The sequence below is a fragment of the Oenanthe melanoleuca genome, chromosome 9, assembly GCF_029582105.1.
Source record: "Oenanthe melanoleuca isolate GR-GAL-2019-014 chromosome 9, OMel1.0, whole genome shotgun sequence".
NCBI classification, from domain to species: domain Eukaryota; kingdom Metazoa; phylum Chordata; class Aves; order Passeriformes; family Muscicapidae; genus Oenanthe; species Oenanthe melanoleuca.
Window position 1 is genome coordinate 24,374,097 of NC_079343.1, and position 16,282 is coordinate 24,390,378.

Sequence of the window (16,282 nt, forward strand, 5' to 3'; positions counted from 1 at the left end):
CTAGCAGGAGAGCTGGGAGATCCTGTTGCTCAGAGAAATGTGTTTGTCCAAGACAAACAGTGGCCGGGCATTGTTTCAGCATGAGTCAAGCGAGTGGAAACACTCCCGTGCCATCCTGTTTTGCTGTCTGGAGGTTTCCCCTACCTTCAGGATATGCAGACAGGCTCCAGGATGTTTCCGACTCACTGTTCTCTTACTCCTCTGTTTCCTGTGAATGTCTGTGCCCAATGCTGCTCGTTGCACCACTGCAGCAGTGTGAGCCTTCTGCAGCCCAACCTGTGCCTAGAAAGTGCAGCCCACAGCCAGGCAGCCAATGGGCAGCTGATGGAAACAGATGGTGACTTGATCTTCATCCATTTTTCCCATTGCCATACAGCAGGAAAGATGGCACCCAGACCCTTTCTGGCCACTGGCTTACCCTGCCCCAGGAAATGGAGTCCACAGCTCCATGAGCAAGCTCAGGACAGCTCTGCTAACTCCTCTCAGGTCCTCTGATGCTTTGGGGCAAAGCTAGTGCTGCAGAGAGCTGTGTGAAATGGTGAGGAAAACAGGAATGGTAACACAAAGACCCCACAATCACCCTGTAATCCTCCTCCTGCCCCACAACAATTTTCCTAACTGATGCTTCAAGCCTGCACACAAGGCAAACAACATGGCTGGAGCTGACACCTCTTATTTCACACCTACAGCATGTTTTTCTCTTTCTAAAAGTATAAAAATAGTAAAGATTTTTTTTTTTTTACAAAGACACCCATGCTTTGTCAGCTCATGTTTGTGTCTGGAAACCCTTTTAGCAGTGAGGTGTGAGCCTCACAGGGTGCAGGGCTTGGCAGGAGGGCAGGCTGGAGTTTGCACAGCTCAGCCCACAACGGGTGATCTGGCGACAAGAAGGATCAGGAACTTGTTTTCATACGAAGATCAAAACAACACAAGAAGAAAAGCACAACATGGCCCAAAGTGACCCAGAATGTCAAAACTACAACAACAGAAAGTTCAGCCCAAAAATGCAGCCTGTGAGGGCTGTTATTGCTTGGCATGTTTGTCCCCACTGCGGGTGGCAGGAGGGAGAGAACAGGCTATGGCTTGGGTCAAGTATCCACTGCTCAGCCCCATGATCCCTGCCTTGTCCCCTGCCATGCTGAAAGGCTCTCCAGCAGAGCACCCCAAACCTTAACTCAGTCCCCTCCAGGCACGCCTGGTCCCACAAAACACATCCAGGCACCAGATCAGCATCCCCACACCCTAGTTATGCATTGAAATAATGCAAAACCCTGCAGAGACAAAAACAAAGTGCTTCCACCCTGCACCAGTTGCAGGCGAAGGAAGGCTTGATTTACCCGTTCCAGGTTGCAGTGCTAACGACAGGGATCTGACCGGGGCCACAGCCCCACAGCCCCACAGCCACTCTTGGCTGAGGCTCTTCCCTCCACCCCTCTTTAAGCTCTAACAATTGGATATGATTAACTGGGGCTGGATTTACCATTCTGGGCACCAAAATCCTGTCAGGATACCCAAAGCAGATACAGGAGCCCTCTACTCTCTGAGCATGGTGCCACCCTATGGAGACAAGACTTCAGCATCTGTGTCCCTCTGGTCCCAGCTCATCCTGCCAAGAGTACCAATCGGGAGAGAGGCAACACTTATGCCCCTGACAGAGAGATGGCTTTTTCCATCTCAGGAATAGTGGTGACTTCTGTAGTTCGAGCAATCACATTCTCTCATATGGTTTAGACTTCCAGGAAGCAATTGGTGGTGATTAATGACCATCAATCCCCTTCTGATGAACTTCTCTGTCTCTACCCTCTTCCCATCTGGATGCACAAGCAGCAAGAAAGGCTGGTCCAGATCTTTGCAGCTCAGCCTTTGCCCAAGAGTGCTGCTGGTCATGTCTTAGGAAGCTCAGTAGGGAAGTAGGCTTCCAGTAGGGAAGACATATTGACCTCCTACACTTTTTTATCTTTCTCCAAGAACTCTTCCATTAGGATTGGCAAATCAAGCCAAGCCATCTCAAATGCTCAAACTCAGCGCTGCTGAGATCCATTAAGGCATCCTGGGATGATTATCTGATTTACCCTGGATTAAAAGAAACCTGAGGTCTGTCCTTGGAACAATGCAGGCTAAACAAAACTAATTTCTCTAAGCACCTGGAAATATCTGTGTCCCTGAATCCCACCAGTGGTCCATGGGAAGGACTGGGCCACTCCTTTGTGAGTAGTTTCCAGCACAGTTGGCAGTGGCTGGTGGACCAAGCATCTGAAGAGCAAGGGACCATAAGGCCACCCTCATGCTTGCAAGCCCAGGTCAGCAAGAGTTGCCCATTCAGCCTTCCCTGGAGGAAGCAGAAAGTGCACTGACACCCCAGGGACCCACAACCTCACTGCTGCCCAAACTCAATCCTTACTCTCTGCAATACTCCCAGCCAAAACTTCTGAGTGCCAACACACAAACAATTACAGCACCTCAACAGGCATGGCTGGGCAAACATACCTCTAGACGTACCAGAGTCCAGGCATGGATTTTGGCAGTGATGATCAATAATTTGGCTCTGGAAGTCCTGTGATGGTGTGTGAGAACAAGCAAGCAAACCACAGCAATACTGTACGCTTTGCTCATACCGATTTACAAGTTTGAGATTAAGTCGTCCTGCAGGGATTAAAGCAGGGAGACCACTGCTCCCTAGGTTTTTTTCCAAAGAGCAACCTGAGCTGAAGAAAAGCCACCAGCCACCTACTGCCCATTCCCTGCTCCCCACGGGGTGGGGGCTGTACCTGTACACTGGTTGCATTTCCCTGGCAATCCCAATGACTGCTCCCTCTGGAAAGTTGTCAAACTCATCAAAAAGGTCTCGGATGTTGGTCTTGTACTTCAGGTCCAAGTCTACCTGGATGATCCGTGTTATTTCTGAAAGCACAAAGAGGAAAAGTCAGCAATACAAGACAAAACTGGAATCCATGATTACCAGCAGCTACTGGAGGAACTTAACCCAATGAGGTGCAGTCTGCTCAATGGGCAAGACTCGACCAACTCAGAGCAAACACAATTCAGCTGCAACCTGTGCACGGAGCAAACAAACTTCAGCCATCATGAAGCATTTACCACTGTGTGTTTACTTCAGAAATAATTTCTGGTGACCCCCTGCTCCTATCCACTCCCTCCTTCCTTCCAGAAGACTGGTTTTCCATACAACAGACAAAAGCAAGAGGTAGCTTCAACCCAGCCTCTCTCCCTTTCTGGAAGTGCTTCTGTAGTGCCAGGCCCACAAAATCCCAGGTTTACTTTCAGCTACCAAGTCCATGAGCATTTCCCATCCCCAGCCCAGAGAGCATCCATCCCTAGCCCGACACACCAAAGCAATTCCCATTGGGGACCACATCAGTTTGCCCCATGACACCTCCAGTATCACCTGCACAAACCCATTAGCCCCCAGCACCTAGCCATGGGCTTCTCTGAGGAAATGGTTACAGCCCTCCGCCTGCACAGAACTGCTGGTGATCTGCACCAGCCTGGAAGACCTTATTGCTGGTGGTACCCTCTCAGAGGCAAGGGGGGGTTGTGAAGACATGGCAGCATCTTCCATTTGAAATGAGACATCAAGAGCAAGGAAAGGCTGGGGGACATCATTCTCAAGGCTAGGCCTGAGGTCATTAACAGGGTCAAGCCCCTGCCAAATTTGTCCCACTCTCATTTACAGCACACAGGAGTGAAAAATGGAGATGCTGCTTGCGAGAGTGTACAGGAGATGTGCCTTGACCTGCTCATCCCAGGCAGATCTGGGGATGCTGCATGGATTGCAGCAGGTCAAGTGCAATGCAGCAAGTGCAAACACTGCAAGAGATCAAGCCATCAGATGGGATCTCCCAGCCACGAGCAAAGCAATGGTCACCCTCTGGCCAGGCCAGCTCAGCCCTTCTCAAGGACTGAAAGTGGAACCACCCCCAGGGCATTATGTAATGCCCCCTCTATTTATATGTGTTATAAAAGCCAAGAGCAAATTGGCGAGGTTGCTTAGCACTCGGCACTAATTGGATTGTAAGGCTGCGTCAACCTGTTTTGGTCCCACTCATCATACACAGGTGCCCTTACAGCTCCCTGCAGGCCAGACCTGCCTGTCACCACCAATTCCAGAGCAATTAGCAAACCAAGCCTTCATCCTTTCTCCTGCCCAGTACCTGCAGGCAGGAAGACAAGCCCTGCCTGCCCTCCCTTTCTGTTGCCTGCATCTGCTGTGCCTACAGGCAGGGCTTCCCATCAGGCTGGTGTTGCTGGGGCAGTGCCACCATGGCTCCTCATCCCCTCACCCTGTCGTTCTTGGGACAGGCTGCTGGCTGCTCCTGGCTGCTGAGAGCAGGAGGCAATTGCTGTGTTTTCAGCCTCCAAGCCACCATGGGACTAGAGCACCAAAAGCAGCCAGGCACCAGCAGTTATCCTCCAGCACAGGAGCGCAGATTTGCATTTTCAAAATTGTTCATTGTTTGGTGTTAGTGTTTCAAGCAGACACTGGGCTGTACAGCAGCTCTGAATTTTTTGCAGATCTTGCACTAATCTGGGACTCTTGGCAATTGGTCATACCTACCACATTGTCCTCATTTAAGAACAAAAAGGCCCTGTGAGGTTAAGCAAGAAATATACTGCTTACACTGAGAAGCACCCAAGCAGAAATATAAATCAAGGAGAAACAGTGTCTAAGCTTCAACTTGGGCTGTATCTCAATTTATTTTTTAAACATCCATCACGCTCTCTCTGCCAAAGGGAAAGGCCATGCTCCCTTCAGCCATCAGTACAGCAATCCTCAGGCCTACCCAGTATTTACCATCACCATAATCCTCTGTTTGCAAAGATTTAAACCCCAGGCACAGTAATTCACCACAGGCTAAAGCAGGTCTTGACCTGAAAGCAATTTCCCCCAGCCTTCTGAACTGCCTCAGAAATGGCCACTGCAAGTCAAGCAGTGGATTTCTGTAATGAGGAACAAGACATGTATCGCAAATGCACCAAACCTCCCCAGTGGCCCAAACCACAGTGGGGCAAACCCCCAAATCCTAAACATTATCAGACTTGAGAATACCCAGACTGGTCACAAAACTCCAGGACAAGAAGACCTTGGACTTACAGCACAAGCTTAGCTCCAGAAAAAATGTGGGGAGCCTGAGCCCTACAAGGTACTGCTGAGGCTGGGAAGAGGGGATGGGATTCCCAGGGGCATCCCAGCACCACTCACCCTGGTGCACAGCAGCTGTACAACGCCTCATCAGGTTTTAATTAAATCAACTGTGAGACACGTCAGCCATTGTTCTCTAAAATTCCAGATGAACACCAACTGCAATTAATCACAGAGGAGAATGAAAGCTGAGCTTGGAGGAAGTTCCAACCCCAACCCTGCCTGCCCCAGCACCTCAATGGGTGAAAGGTACTGGGGGTCCCTGTGCAACCCAGAGCATGCTGCCCAGCCAGCTGTCCCCAGAAGCCCCAGCTGAGCAGGGAGCTGAGCTGAGCACAGCTGCAGTGTCAGGCAGGGATGCCAGTGCCACAAGAAGCCCAGCATGGAGACACACAGTTTATTTACACAAACACCCTGGGTTCTCCGTCCTGCCCTTCCTTAGAGGCTTTCAATGTTTGGCTCATCCCAGCACAATGGTCCATGCTGTGCCCTGTGCTTCCCCCAAAAAACACTCACTAAGAAATTAGACCCAGAAAGGACTAAGTGCTTTTTAAAATTTTTTGAAATTTAAAAAAAAATTTGTTAAAGCAAGCATGAACTGCAACATTGAGACGTAAATGAGCATGGGTGACATTAAGCATCACTTTGCCAGATGCAGCTTGCACGCACAGATTAATGGCTGAGATGATTCCTCTGCCTGGACTGGCAAGGGGCCAGGCACTAATATTTATGATGCATCATGCTCTTTCGCCCTTCTACCAAGCGCTTTGTCCTGGCTGCCATGTGGTGGTGGAGGAATCGCGTGCTCTCTTAGACACACACTGCTCAGAGAGATCCAGCTGGAAATGTGGGAAAAGACTGAGTGTTCTGCTCAGCAGTGAGTTTTCTAACTTTGCCATACTCTGTAGAACTCTCCACTCTGCCCAGCTCCAGCTCTTCCAGTTACAGCATGGAAAAGGGAGCTGTGCCATTCAGAGCAGAGATGGTCTCCATTAGCAGTGACAGCTTCATAGCACAGGTTGGCCCCATTTAAAGCTCATAATCTTTTACTGCAGCCTTACATCAGCAGCTACAGCAGGGCTGTGCTCCAGGCTTGGCTCAAAACCACTCTCCAGCCCTGTCCAGAGGAGAATGGCCAGATTCAGAGATGCCTCATCCCACCTCATCCAGTGAGGGGGCAGAGGTAGGCAGAGGTCATCCCTCTGTACTCTGCTGCCCCACATTCTCTGCCAGGACCCAGTGGGGCTATAACAGCACACAGATAGGCACCCTATCAGTGTGCTGGGGGATACAGCAGGTTGTCTGGATGCTCTGAAAGGCACCCAAGAGCCCCTGTGGCAGGGGGCAGCTCCTGCAACAAGTCTAACAGCCCTTCTCAGGAAGCATGGACCCAGGGATAGAGGAGGTGTGCAGTGAGCCAGGCTACCCCACCAGTGGAGTGACACTTAGGAGCAAATTTGGTCTAGATGAACAACCTGATCTACTGGGTGACACACCTGTCAATGGCAGGGGGCTGAATTTTAGGGTCCCTTCCAACCCAAACCATTTTAAGATTCTATGAAATTGCCTTCCCAAAAATGTCAGGCAGGATCATGAATGGCAGCAGGGGGCACAGGGAGGAGGTGAGCTGCTTTGGCAGACCTAGCCAGAGCTCTGGGAATATCATGCAATGAGCAATCAGCAGCAGCTCTTACCCCTCAGCCCTTTAGGACCTGCTCCCATTGTTTGGAACAACCTACGGATGGGCAGCCTTGAACCTGCCCACAGAATAGGACTACTTTCACCTAACCTGAGATGAGAGGATGGACTCCAAGAAATGTAAATAGTGGATTTATAACTATAGACCATTGATGAAAGGTGAGGTGAAGAGGAGATGTAAAGGCAGGAGCCTGCTGAGACCAGCACAGGCTGTTCCGCAGCCAAAGTCATTTAAATTAATCCCAACAACTTTCTCTGTATAAGGGTTGCTCCCCTGCAAAGCTGAGCCCAGACAGCAGGAGCAGGGCTGGGATCTAAGTGCTGGCCTTGGCTCCAAACCCTCCACTTCCATACAAACCACACAAGATCTGGGGAAGCAGCATGCCACCACTGCAGTGGAGAGGGGAAGAGTTGTGTCCAGGAACTTAATACTGAAGTGGAGAGCTGCCATCACAGCACAAAGGGCAGAAGCTGTCCAGCAAACATTGCAGTCTAAATCATTGATAACTGAGCAGTGGTTTAATAGGTGTAGAGTAGAAGCAAGAATCTAAATGCTGGAAGTGCTTTAACTCTCCAGCCCACCGACAGGCTCATGTTAGCACAAGCTCAGCCCCCTCAGCATAAAAAATTCTGCCTGCAGCTAGTCTGGGAGAGGAGATACTGCCAGCATCAGTGGGATACCAGGAGGGAACAGGACACCACCCCACCAGGCTGCACTGTGCCCAAATCTCACACACATTCCTGAGGCAAACCCCTGTTACCAAAGCTGGTGGTAATTTGGCTCCGCTCCTGCTATCCTCTGCATTCTGATGCTTCATACCAATGAGGAGGGACTCCTTCAACACAGAATAATGGAAGCATTTAGATAGGAAAAGACCTTTAAGATCATCGAGTCCAGCTGTTAACCTAGCACTTGAGACATATCAGGTGGGAGCACCTCCCCACACCTTCTCTGCATCATAGGAGTGGCTTTTGGGGCCAGAGGCACTCTAAGAGGTGAGATCAACAAGGGCACTGCTGGGATTGCCAGCCTAGCTGTGTGACCCAGGCACACCGCTTTGCCTTTTCCCACGGAGCCGGCACCTGCCAGTCCTGCAACACAGGGAGGCAAGACCCCACTCCATCCTTCAGGAGGCAGTGTGGGGTGATGGCTGGGTGATGGCCTGGCAAGGGCTGGGACAGGGAGCTGCTGGAGGCAGAGCAGCTCAGACAACCTGCAGCAGCTGCAGCCAGCATGGGTGACAGTGCAGCCAAATGACGGGAGTGTCCCCTGCTGGCTGCAGCTCTGGGTGTTGAGGGCCTGCAGCGGGCTGTGGGGAAGGGCCAGGGGGTGGCCCTTCATTTTGCCACTTGACTTGGACCACCAGAAGGAAGAGAGCCAAGCAGCCAAAGCTCTCCGAGTTGCAGTTAGAAGGGCTGGGGATCTCAAGTCTGCTGGTCTACAAATGCTGGGCACACCTGAACAGCTGCCTCTTCACCTCTCTGAATCGCTTTGAGCAATGTTTTTTTCAGTCAGGTGTTTTAGCTGTCCCCATCATGACAGGACAAGATCCCAAAGGAAGAGGGAGCTGTGAAGGATCAGCAGTGACTTTCAGATGGCTGCCTTGGGCAATAAACCTCCTGGAGCAGGGCAGCAGCCGCCAGCTCCAGTGGGCAGTGTGCCTGCAGGAGCAACACACAGATCCACAAAGCTGCCTGTGCTGGCTGTGAAACCAGGATCCTCCGCCCTCACTAGCTCAGAGAGACATGTGGCCAAGAAAAACTCCACTCCCACAGCCAGCACCAAGGCCAAGCATGGATGCAGAGTGGGTGACAGGCTCCAGAGGTCCCTATGCAACCCAGACGGTACTGCCCAGCAGCAGCAGCCAGCTGTCCCCAAAAGCCTCAGATGCAGCAGGGAGCAGGGCACAAGAACAGCTGCAGTGCCAGGCAGGGATGCCAGCACCTCAACAAGCCCAGTGTGGAGGCACACAGTTTATTTACACAAATATGCTGGGTTCTCCATCCTGCCCTTCATTAGAGGCTCCCTGGGTTTGGCTCGCCCCCTGCACTGGCAGCTGCCCCTGGCTGCTCTCCCTGCTGCTGTCAGCAGGGTTGTGAGCAGCTTCCTCTCTGGCTGTGTGCTCCCCTGGCCAGGCCTTGTTTTCTCCAAACACAGCCTCCCCTCTGTGCCCAGGATTAATCACTGCTGCCTGCTCAGCTGACCTCGGCAGCACTGGAGAGCCTCGCCCAGAGGAAGCTGCCAAGGCAGGGGCACACATGCACGTGTGCAAGCATGACACAGTCCTCAGTGCTTGCTGCCACCGTGCTGGCAACTGGGGGGGCTGCAGTCCCCCTTCCCAGGACATGGTGCTGCTCAGAGCCCACCCTTCCAAGAGAAGATGATGCTAAAAAGCCCTGAGCTTGCCAAGGTGCAGTGCAGCTTACCTTCCAGCTGTGTGCTTCAACACAGGTCCTCATGTCTGCCATGCAGCCAAGGGCCCACTCTGCTCCTTGGGACAGCCCAGCAGCCACCTCCCCCACCAAACAGCCTCCCTCTCTGCACAGAGTTCAGGGCAGTGCAGCAGGCAGTGCGCCCCAACTGCCCGGCTGCTAACCAGGTTTCTCAGCACTGATTAGGAACCCAGCAGAGCAGAGCAGTGGCTACAACACAGCAGCTAATCAGCCTATCAGCTAATTAAAAAATTAGGCTGTCTGCCAGAGCTAGATGACAAATCATTGCTACCACCCACACAGGGCAGGCACCTGGGTGAGCTCAGGGGTCTGGAGCAGCAGCAATGTTCCCAGGTATTGACAGCGGCATCACTTTGATCGCCTTGCTCCACACCCTGCAGCCATCTCCTGAGGGAAGACTCAGCAGGAGATGGATGTGTTTTGTTCCAGGAAATTAATTTTTCCTGTGCATCCAACTGTCCCCTTGTAATCCATCAAGGTCTGAGAGACTAATATTTAGCAGTACTCAACACCTTGGCTCTTAACTGGACTCCAAGGCAGCGACATCACTAAGCACGTAATAGGTTTCAGGATGGAGTTGAAAATGCTGTTTGCCTTGTATTTAATATATGCTACTGCTGGGGGAGGAGTGTGAAAACACTTTTTGGAGCTGGAGAAAGAGCAGCAGGAAACCTTTTAATCAGACAAAATAAGATTTGATTCTATGTTGCTATAAATTACAAAAGAGTGGACGGAAAGCTATGAAGTAATGAGCAGGTGAGATGGAAAGGGAAACCAAAAAGACATACAGGAAAATAAATTTTCTGGGCTCACATCCCAGTTAACTGCACACACTGGGGGAAAAGGCTGCAGGCAGATTTTGTTCTTGTTTCTTCCTGCTAAGATCTAATGAGCTATGGCAGAGCAGGGAGAGGCTGTGGGAGACAGCAGCCTCAGCATCAACACTGGGTGGCCCCCAGTGGCCCCCTTTGGGGATGGGGCAGCTGGTCTGGCTGGGGAGACAGGAGGACAGCACCCATCACAGCACTGGGTGATGAGACCCTGCTGCTCCATGGGAGCAGGGGAAGCAGCCAGCCTCAGCCTGACAGATCTAGGACATCCAAAAATAATCGATGGTGGCACTGCGGCAAGGGGCAGGCAGTGGAAATGATGAGAAGTGACACTACCCCCCGGGGGCTGCAGGCCACGCTGGCCCCAGAGGCAGCAGTGCCACAGGGAAGTGGTCTGTGCTGTGATGCAGCGCCCAGGAGGCTTCCAGGCACTTGCTGAGCAGCAGCCACATCCCCCTCATCACAGTAGCCCTCCCTGACTCCTCCTCCACACCAAGGCTGGGGCCAAGGCACTCTCCTGCCAGGAAAGGCACGTCCTACAGGCAGCCAAATGGGGTTAGCAGCTCATCTCAGCAGACGTGGACCCCTCTAAAAGGCCACAGCCTCCAGTATTTACCTAGGGTGGGTTTAGTCAGAGGTCTGCTGTTGCCTGCTCCTGAAAAGCACCATGAAAACAACTCTCTCAGCACAACAGGCTCACTCCAGCAAGGAACAATGGCTGGCACAGCTATCCCTGCTGCTCGCAAAATGATCATTCCAGCGTCTTCCCTTCCCATCACAGGATCTGACATAAGTGCATGCGGCTCAGAGACAGGCTGGGAAGGGAATCTGGCTGTTTTTCACGTGCTTCTGGCATGAAGCAGGGAGGGAGGTTATGAGAGCACATCAGACACTTTTGATGCTCCCTCCATCCCTGCAAATATGGAAACATTTTTGCCAGAAAGTAAACCCTTCAGCTACTGCAGAATCCCTTGGGGACTGTGGTTGGGAAGCACAAGGCTCTGGGGCTGACTCCCATGACTCCACCACAGACTCCAATTTTCTGCCTTTTCCCAACATCTCCCCATTGGTAGCACACAATCAAGCCTGAAGCATTTGGGACATGGGCACTCTCCTCCCAGCTCTCTCAACAGCTGCATCTCTGCATTCCCTGATGTGGTGAGGCTCAGCAATGCTCAGCCAGCAGGAAAGGATCAGGAGTGACGCACTTTCAAAATGCTCCCTTATTATCATTATTACAGAGATATGCTGAGTTCTGTGGGCAGCTGCCCTGTGCACCAGGAATTGATCTGCAGCTGACAGGAGGAAGAAGGGGGAAGGATGCCTGCCCATCTCCCTCTGCCAGGCTCCACCTCAGAGACCTCTGATGCCCTGTGTGACACAGGATGTGTGCAGTGCAACTCTGCACGTGGGTGCTGTTGAGGGGACACTCACGCATGGGCACCTGGCACCCCACAGGCAAACAGAGTTTGAACTGGGCAATCCTGTGCTGTGGATTCAAACAGTGCAGATGCAACATTGAATCCTCATGCACACATCTCTACAAAAGCAATCAACAATATCTTCAGGGTGCTGCCCGTGGGCTTTTCCAAAAGGACACTAGCAGAAGACAGTTACTAGTCAAGGCATTACTCCAGTACACAGACTGTTTTCCTCATACCTCTGTGCTAAACCCCTTCCCCCAGCTCCCAGGCTCTCCCCCTTCACAGCCAGCAGCAGAAGCGCTCCAGGTACCCAGCCTTGGCACAGGCAAAGTGCCCTGAGAAAGCATAGCACAGCTCAGTGCCTGCTCCAACACGTCTCCTGGCTGGCCTTTGCCTTCCCTCCAGCTCTGTTTGGTGGGAAAGGCATAAGCTGATGTTCACAGAGGCCTCTGTCTCTGGGCTGGTACTTCCAGAGCAGACAAAGACTGATATCAGTTTCGTGGGAGACCAATCTGGAGCCAGCAGCTGGATCCTGCTGCAAGCAGCACCAAACCCCAAGTGACTGGGGCTTGGTCATTATCAGGCTGCTTGGACAAACATCATTATAATCTGGTCTATGCTTACCAATCAGTTCAGCTGTTGATAATGAGCTGGAGAAATTGCCCTGTTCAGAGCCTGAAGCTAGGGAGACCATGGGACTTCCCATCAATCCTGATGTGTCACAGGCACTGTCTGGACACCCACTCTGAAGCCAAAGGCACAGCTCCCTGCTGGCAGTCACTTCCCCAGACACAGTGCTGCTTATTCACCCACAGCAGCCACCCCTGCTTCCCCCCACCACCCACAGCTGCATCCTCCCAACACATTCCTGCACAGCTGGCAGCCCCAGGACACACCAGGGCTTGCTGTCCATCATACAGCAGTTGGCCATGATTGCCTCATCCATGAGGCAGCCCAGCACCTAAAGCATCCTGCAGAAAAGAGCTCTACAGATCACCACATTCTGCTCTGAACATCCTTTTCACCAACTTTACCCAAGCTTCTGGATGCTGCTGGCTCTCCCTTGGCCCACCAGCTCCTGAGGAAGACCACTTGTTAAACAAAATTCTCCTGAAAACTATCTGACTTGGGCCAAGAATGGATGCCAAGAATTCCTTGGGGAGCTCCCAACTTTCCCAGGCTGCCCTCCTGTCACCTCAACTCCTCCCCTCACTTGTGGCACCAGGAGGCTGTCCCCAGATCTTGCCTGCCAGACAGACCTGCACAGACATTACTCCTTCATATACCCACAGAAGGGTGATAAAAAGCTTGTTGGGCCCCCTGAAGTTACATAGCTAAAATGACAAGTGATAGAGGGATCAAAGCCAGTCAGAAAGGAAGAGGTCCCCTCTGGATGGGCATACTGAAAAGGAAAATGAAAAGGTCTGAGTCCTTGTTCTCCCTCTTCCTCTTTGAGCTGCTCTGCAAGTCTCAAGACCATTTCATGCTGGCACTGTCTCCATCCTGGCAGCTCCTTCTAAGCCTGAACCTGCTTGTCCTCTCTGTGTAACTTTCCCATCACTTCTCCTTTGCAGAATCATTCTGATGGATCAGTCCCACTCCAGCTCCCCAGGCCTGGCCACACCACATTAAAACGGGATTTATGAGCCTCGAGCACAGACAAGAGTTATGCAGTCTGCACTTCTGCGTGCTGCATACCAACTCCCCAGCTGGCTTAAATCAGATTAACTCCACTGATGTAAGACATTTAAGGCAAGAGTGATTTACATGATTTACACCAGCTAAGAAGCTGTTATACTATAACTCGGCAGCTGCAGGTTTTAGATCTGAAGTATTTTGGGCAAAGATCCCAAGCAACAGTAAACGACAGAGCAGCTGAGTGGCAAACCCCATTTACCCTCAGTGCAGTGTGCATGTAGCCAGCACATGTCCCACAAAAGTCCCTAAAAAAATATAAAAAACCTAGTGTTCAGTTTTCAGTGCCACCAGTCTGCAAAGTAAATGCCCCATCACAATCCATAGGCTCCAAACAAATCACTAAATCATGATACTATGGAAGTGCCTCCTTTCAAAAAAGTGATGTATTTGGTAAACCAAAGCCAAGCAAATTTTAGCACAAAGGTTGCTTGCTACTGAAAAAAAACCTATAGACTGATTAATGCAAATGCAAATGAACACACCAGAGAGTTTAATATTCAGATCAGGGTCTTCATTTCTGCTAGAGGATGCTCAAGCTTCCAATCAAATCTGGATTCCACAAAAAAGTGGTGCTAATGCTATGGAGCCAGAAGTGCTTGGAGAGGTGCACAAAGACACAGCACTCAGGGCAGAACACAGCAGTCAAGGCAGAAGAAATGGCAAAGAAATGCACCAGGAAAATGGTAATACTGCCTGAAAAAGAAGGTTTGGTCCTTTCTCCTCCAACTCAGCAAAGCAGCTTCTTCAGATCAGCAGACACCAGCTTGTCATTCAGGACTGGGCAAAAGCTCAGTGCCATTCCCACATCACCTGCAAGCCTGTGAGTGGGCAGCAGAGCTGCAGCCTTTCCTGATGCCTCCTGTTCAGTGCTGGCCACACAGAGAGAGGGCCGGTGAGGCCCGCCAGCCCCATAAATCACCAGGCACCCAGCACAGTAAACCTGACCTCCCTTGCAAGGGAAATATAAATCAGCTTTACTAGCAGCTTCTGAAATAAAAACTAAACTCATGAAACTGTAAAAATGCCTCTTTAAACATCCTGTGCCCCAAACAGACCATTGAAAGCCCTGTCAGGCTGAGGGAGAGTAAACAAGCTTTCCAAGAGATAAGACGCCTCATGGGTTGATGTACTGAGAAAAGGCATTTAAGACTGAGCAGCTTCTTGCTGGCAGGCAGCAGACAGAGATATCTTTAGAACACAGTAAAGACAGAGTAGGGAACCAGGAGGAGTGAATTAGCCAGCATTAATACCATCATTTGTATGCAGTGTACTTCAAAGCATTCACAGTGCAGACAGCACCAGACACACACAAAATTACTCAAGTCTGAGGGAGAGCCAAGTAGAACATATTTGCTGGAGCCCACAGAGTAATGATCAGTGAGCTTGGATGGGGCCCTCAGGGCCACCACTGCCCCACTGTTTAATGAGGTAGCATGGGAAGGCCATGCCAGGAGGACAGGGGAAAGTCCACAAAGGACAGAGAAAGCTGCATGAAGCAGAGCAGAGGTAGAAGCTCCTGAGTAGAGCCAAACTGGGACAGGATTCAGCAGAGGCACAGGGGAAGTGTATCTGCTCACAGCCCAGCAAGAGTGCACCTGAGACCTGTGGTAGGAAATCTGCAGGGAGTATTAGAGCTGGGCAGAGGCTCAGATGCCAAGGAAGCTGCTGGTACCCTGGGAACATGTGGGAACGGGCCACCATTGCATGACATCCACAAACAGCTTTGAGAGGCTGGTCACCTCCTCCTGGGGCAGGTGTACAGCCAGGCAGGGTCCCAGGGCTAATGCCACCACTGGTGTGTCAGGCCAGCAAGGCAGCTGACAGAGAGAGCACAGCACAGGGAATGGACAAGTAGGGCTGCAGGAGCTCCAGTGAAAGGCTTTGGAGCCCAACGACACAAAACCCTACTTGTGCAGCCAAAGAGTAGACAGCACACTGGTTCCACGAGAAGCAACTGCACACAGCCAGGGGAGGAAAACTTCATCAGCTGAGCCAAGCCCCTTCTGCCACCAGCCTTGTTTACCTGCAGAGTTCTTGTTGTTCCTGCTAGATAACAGCAAAGGCACAATAAGGAAACTTTAATGATCAGTGGCTGCTAATCAGCAAAGCTTTCTAAAAGCTCCCTAAAGCCATGAGGAAAGACTTGACAACTACTCTGTTGATGCTCAAGAGTGCACAGCTACACCACAGACACACAGCACCTCTTTCTGCTGGCACCCCAAGGGGAAGGGGCTGTAAACACACACAGAACAGGCCTGCTTGCTCCTATCATCTCAGGGCATAAAAGCAGGGCCAGCTGCCATGAGACAAGGAGAACCTCCTGCCACTCATGCCAGCAGAGACCTGGATGTGGTCTTGGACTGACGAGTACATTATTCTGCAGGAAGGAGCAGAAGCCTAGGAGTCCATCCCAAAAGTTTACTAACTTTGTATTTCAAATAGCACCGGACAACATTGCTGTGCAGAGGAGAAAGAGAGCCTGTGTTGCTGGAGCACAGCAAAGACTTACCTTTGGGCATGATGCGATGCATTGCAACTGACAGGAAGAAGATGGAGTCGCTGTAGTAGGTCCCTGATCCAGCGCTGAAGTGCTTCTGCATGGCCTCAACGATGGGAAACAGCTTTTCTGTCAGCTCATTCACATCATGGACTATTACCTGGCAGAGACACCAGAAACACCACTCAGCTGCTGCTTCTAGGGACAAGCCCAACTCCAGCAGCCTTTGCTCAGCCCCTACCAGCACAGGGTGAGATTGGTAAGGCACAAACAGTGCACAAAGGGGCCTGGCTGCCCTGGCCCCTGCACATCCTCTTGATGCAAGAATCAGTCAAGTGCAGGGAAAGGACAAGGACTTTTACAGCCATTTTGTAACTGTAAGGTGGGCAGGGACTTGAATCCCCTCACACAACCAAGTGTGTTCCATGTTTCTCTGGTCTGTTCCCACTGCCTGATGCAAGCACATATCTGGTCTCCCATATGGAGTCCATCAAAAGAGGCAACAGCTTGCTCCAGGCTCTGG

General features: G+C 51.4%; 1 protein-coding gene across 2 annotated transcripts in view; it reads right to left on the reverse strand.

Moving 5' to 3' along the window:
- Positions 1 to 16,282, reverse strand: part of XXYLT1 (xyloside xylosyltransferase 1) — a 32,294-nt gene that overhangs the window by 10,305 nt on the left and 5,707 nt on the right. For both annotated transcript variants that reach the window (XM_056499142.1, XM_056499143.1), the window contains exons 2-3: positions 15,772 to 15,919; positions 2,769 to 2,901 (exon numbers count right to left, since the gene is read on the reverse strand). In XM_056499142.1, coding sequence (XP_056355117.1) covers positions 2,769 to 2,901; positions 15,772 to 15,919 — 281 coding nt within the window. The remainder of the gene's footprint in view (positions 1 to 2,768; positions 2,902 to 15,771; positions 15,920 to 16,282) is intronic.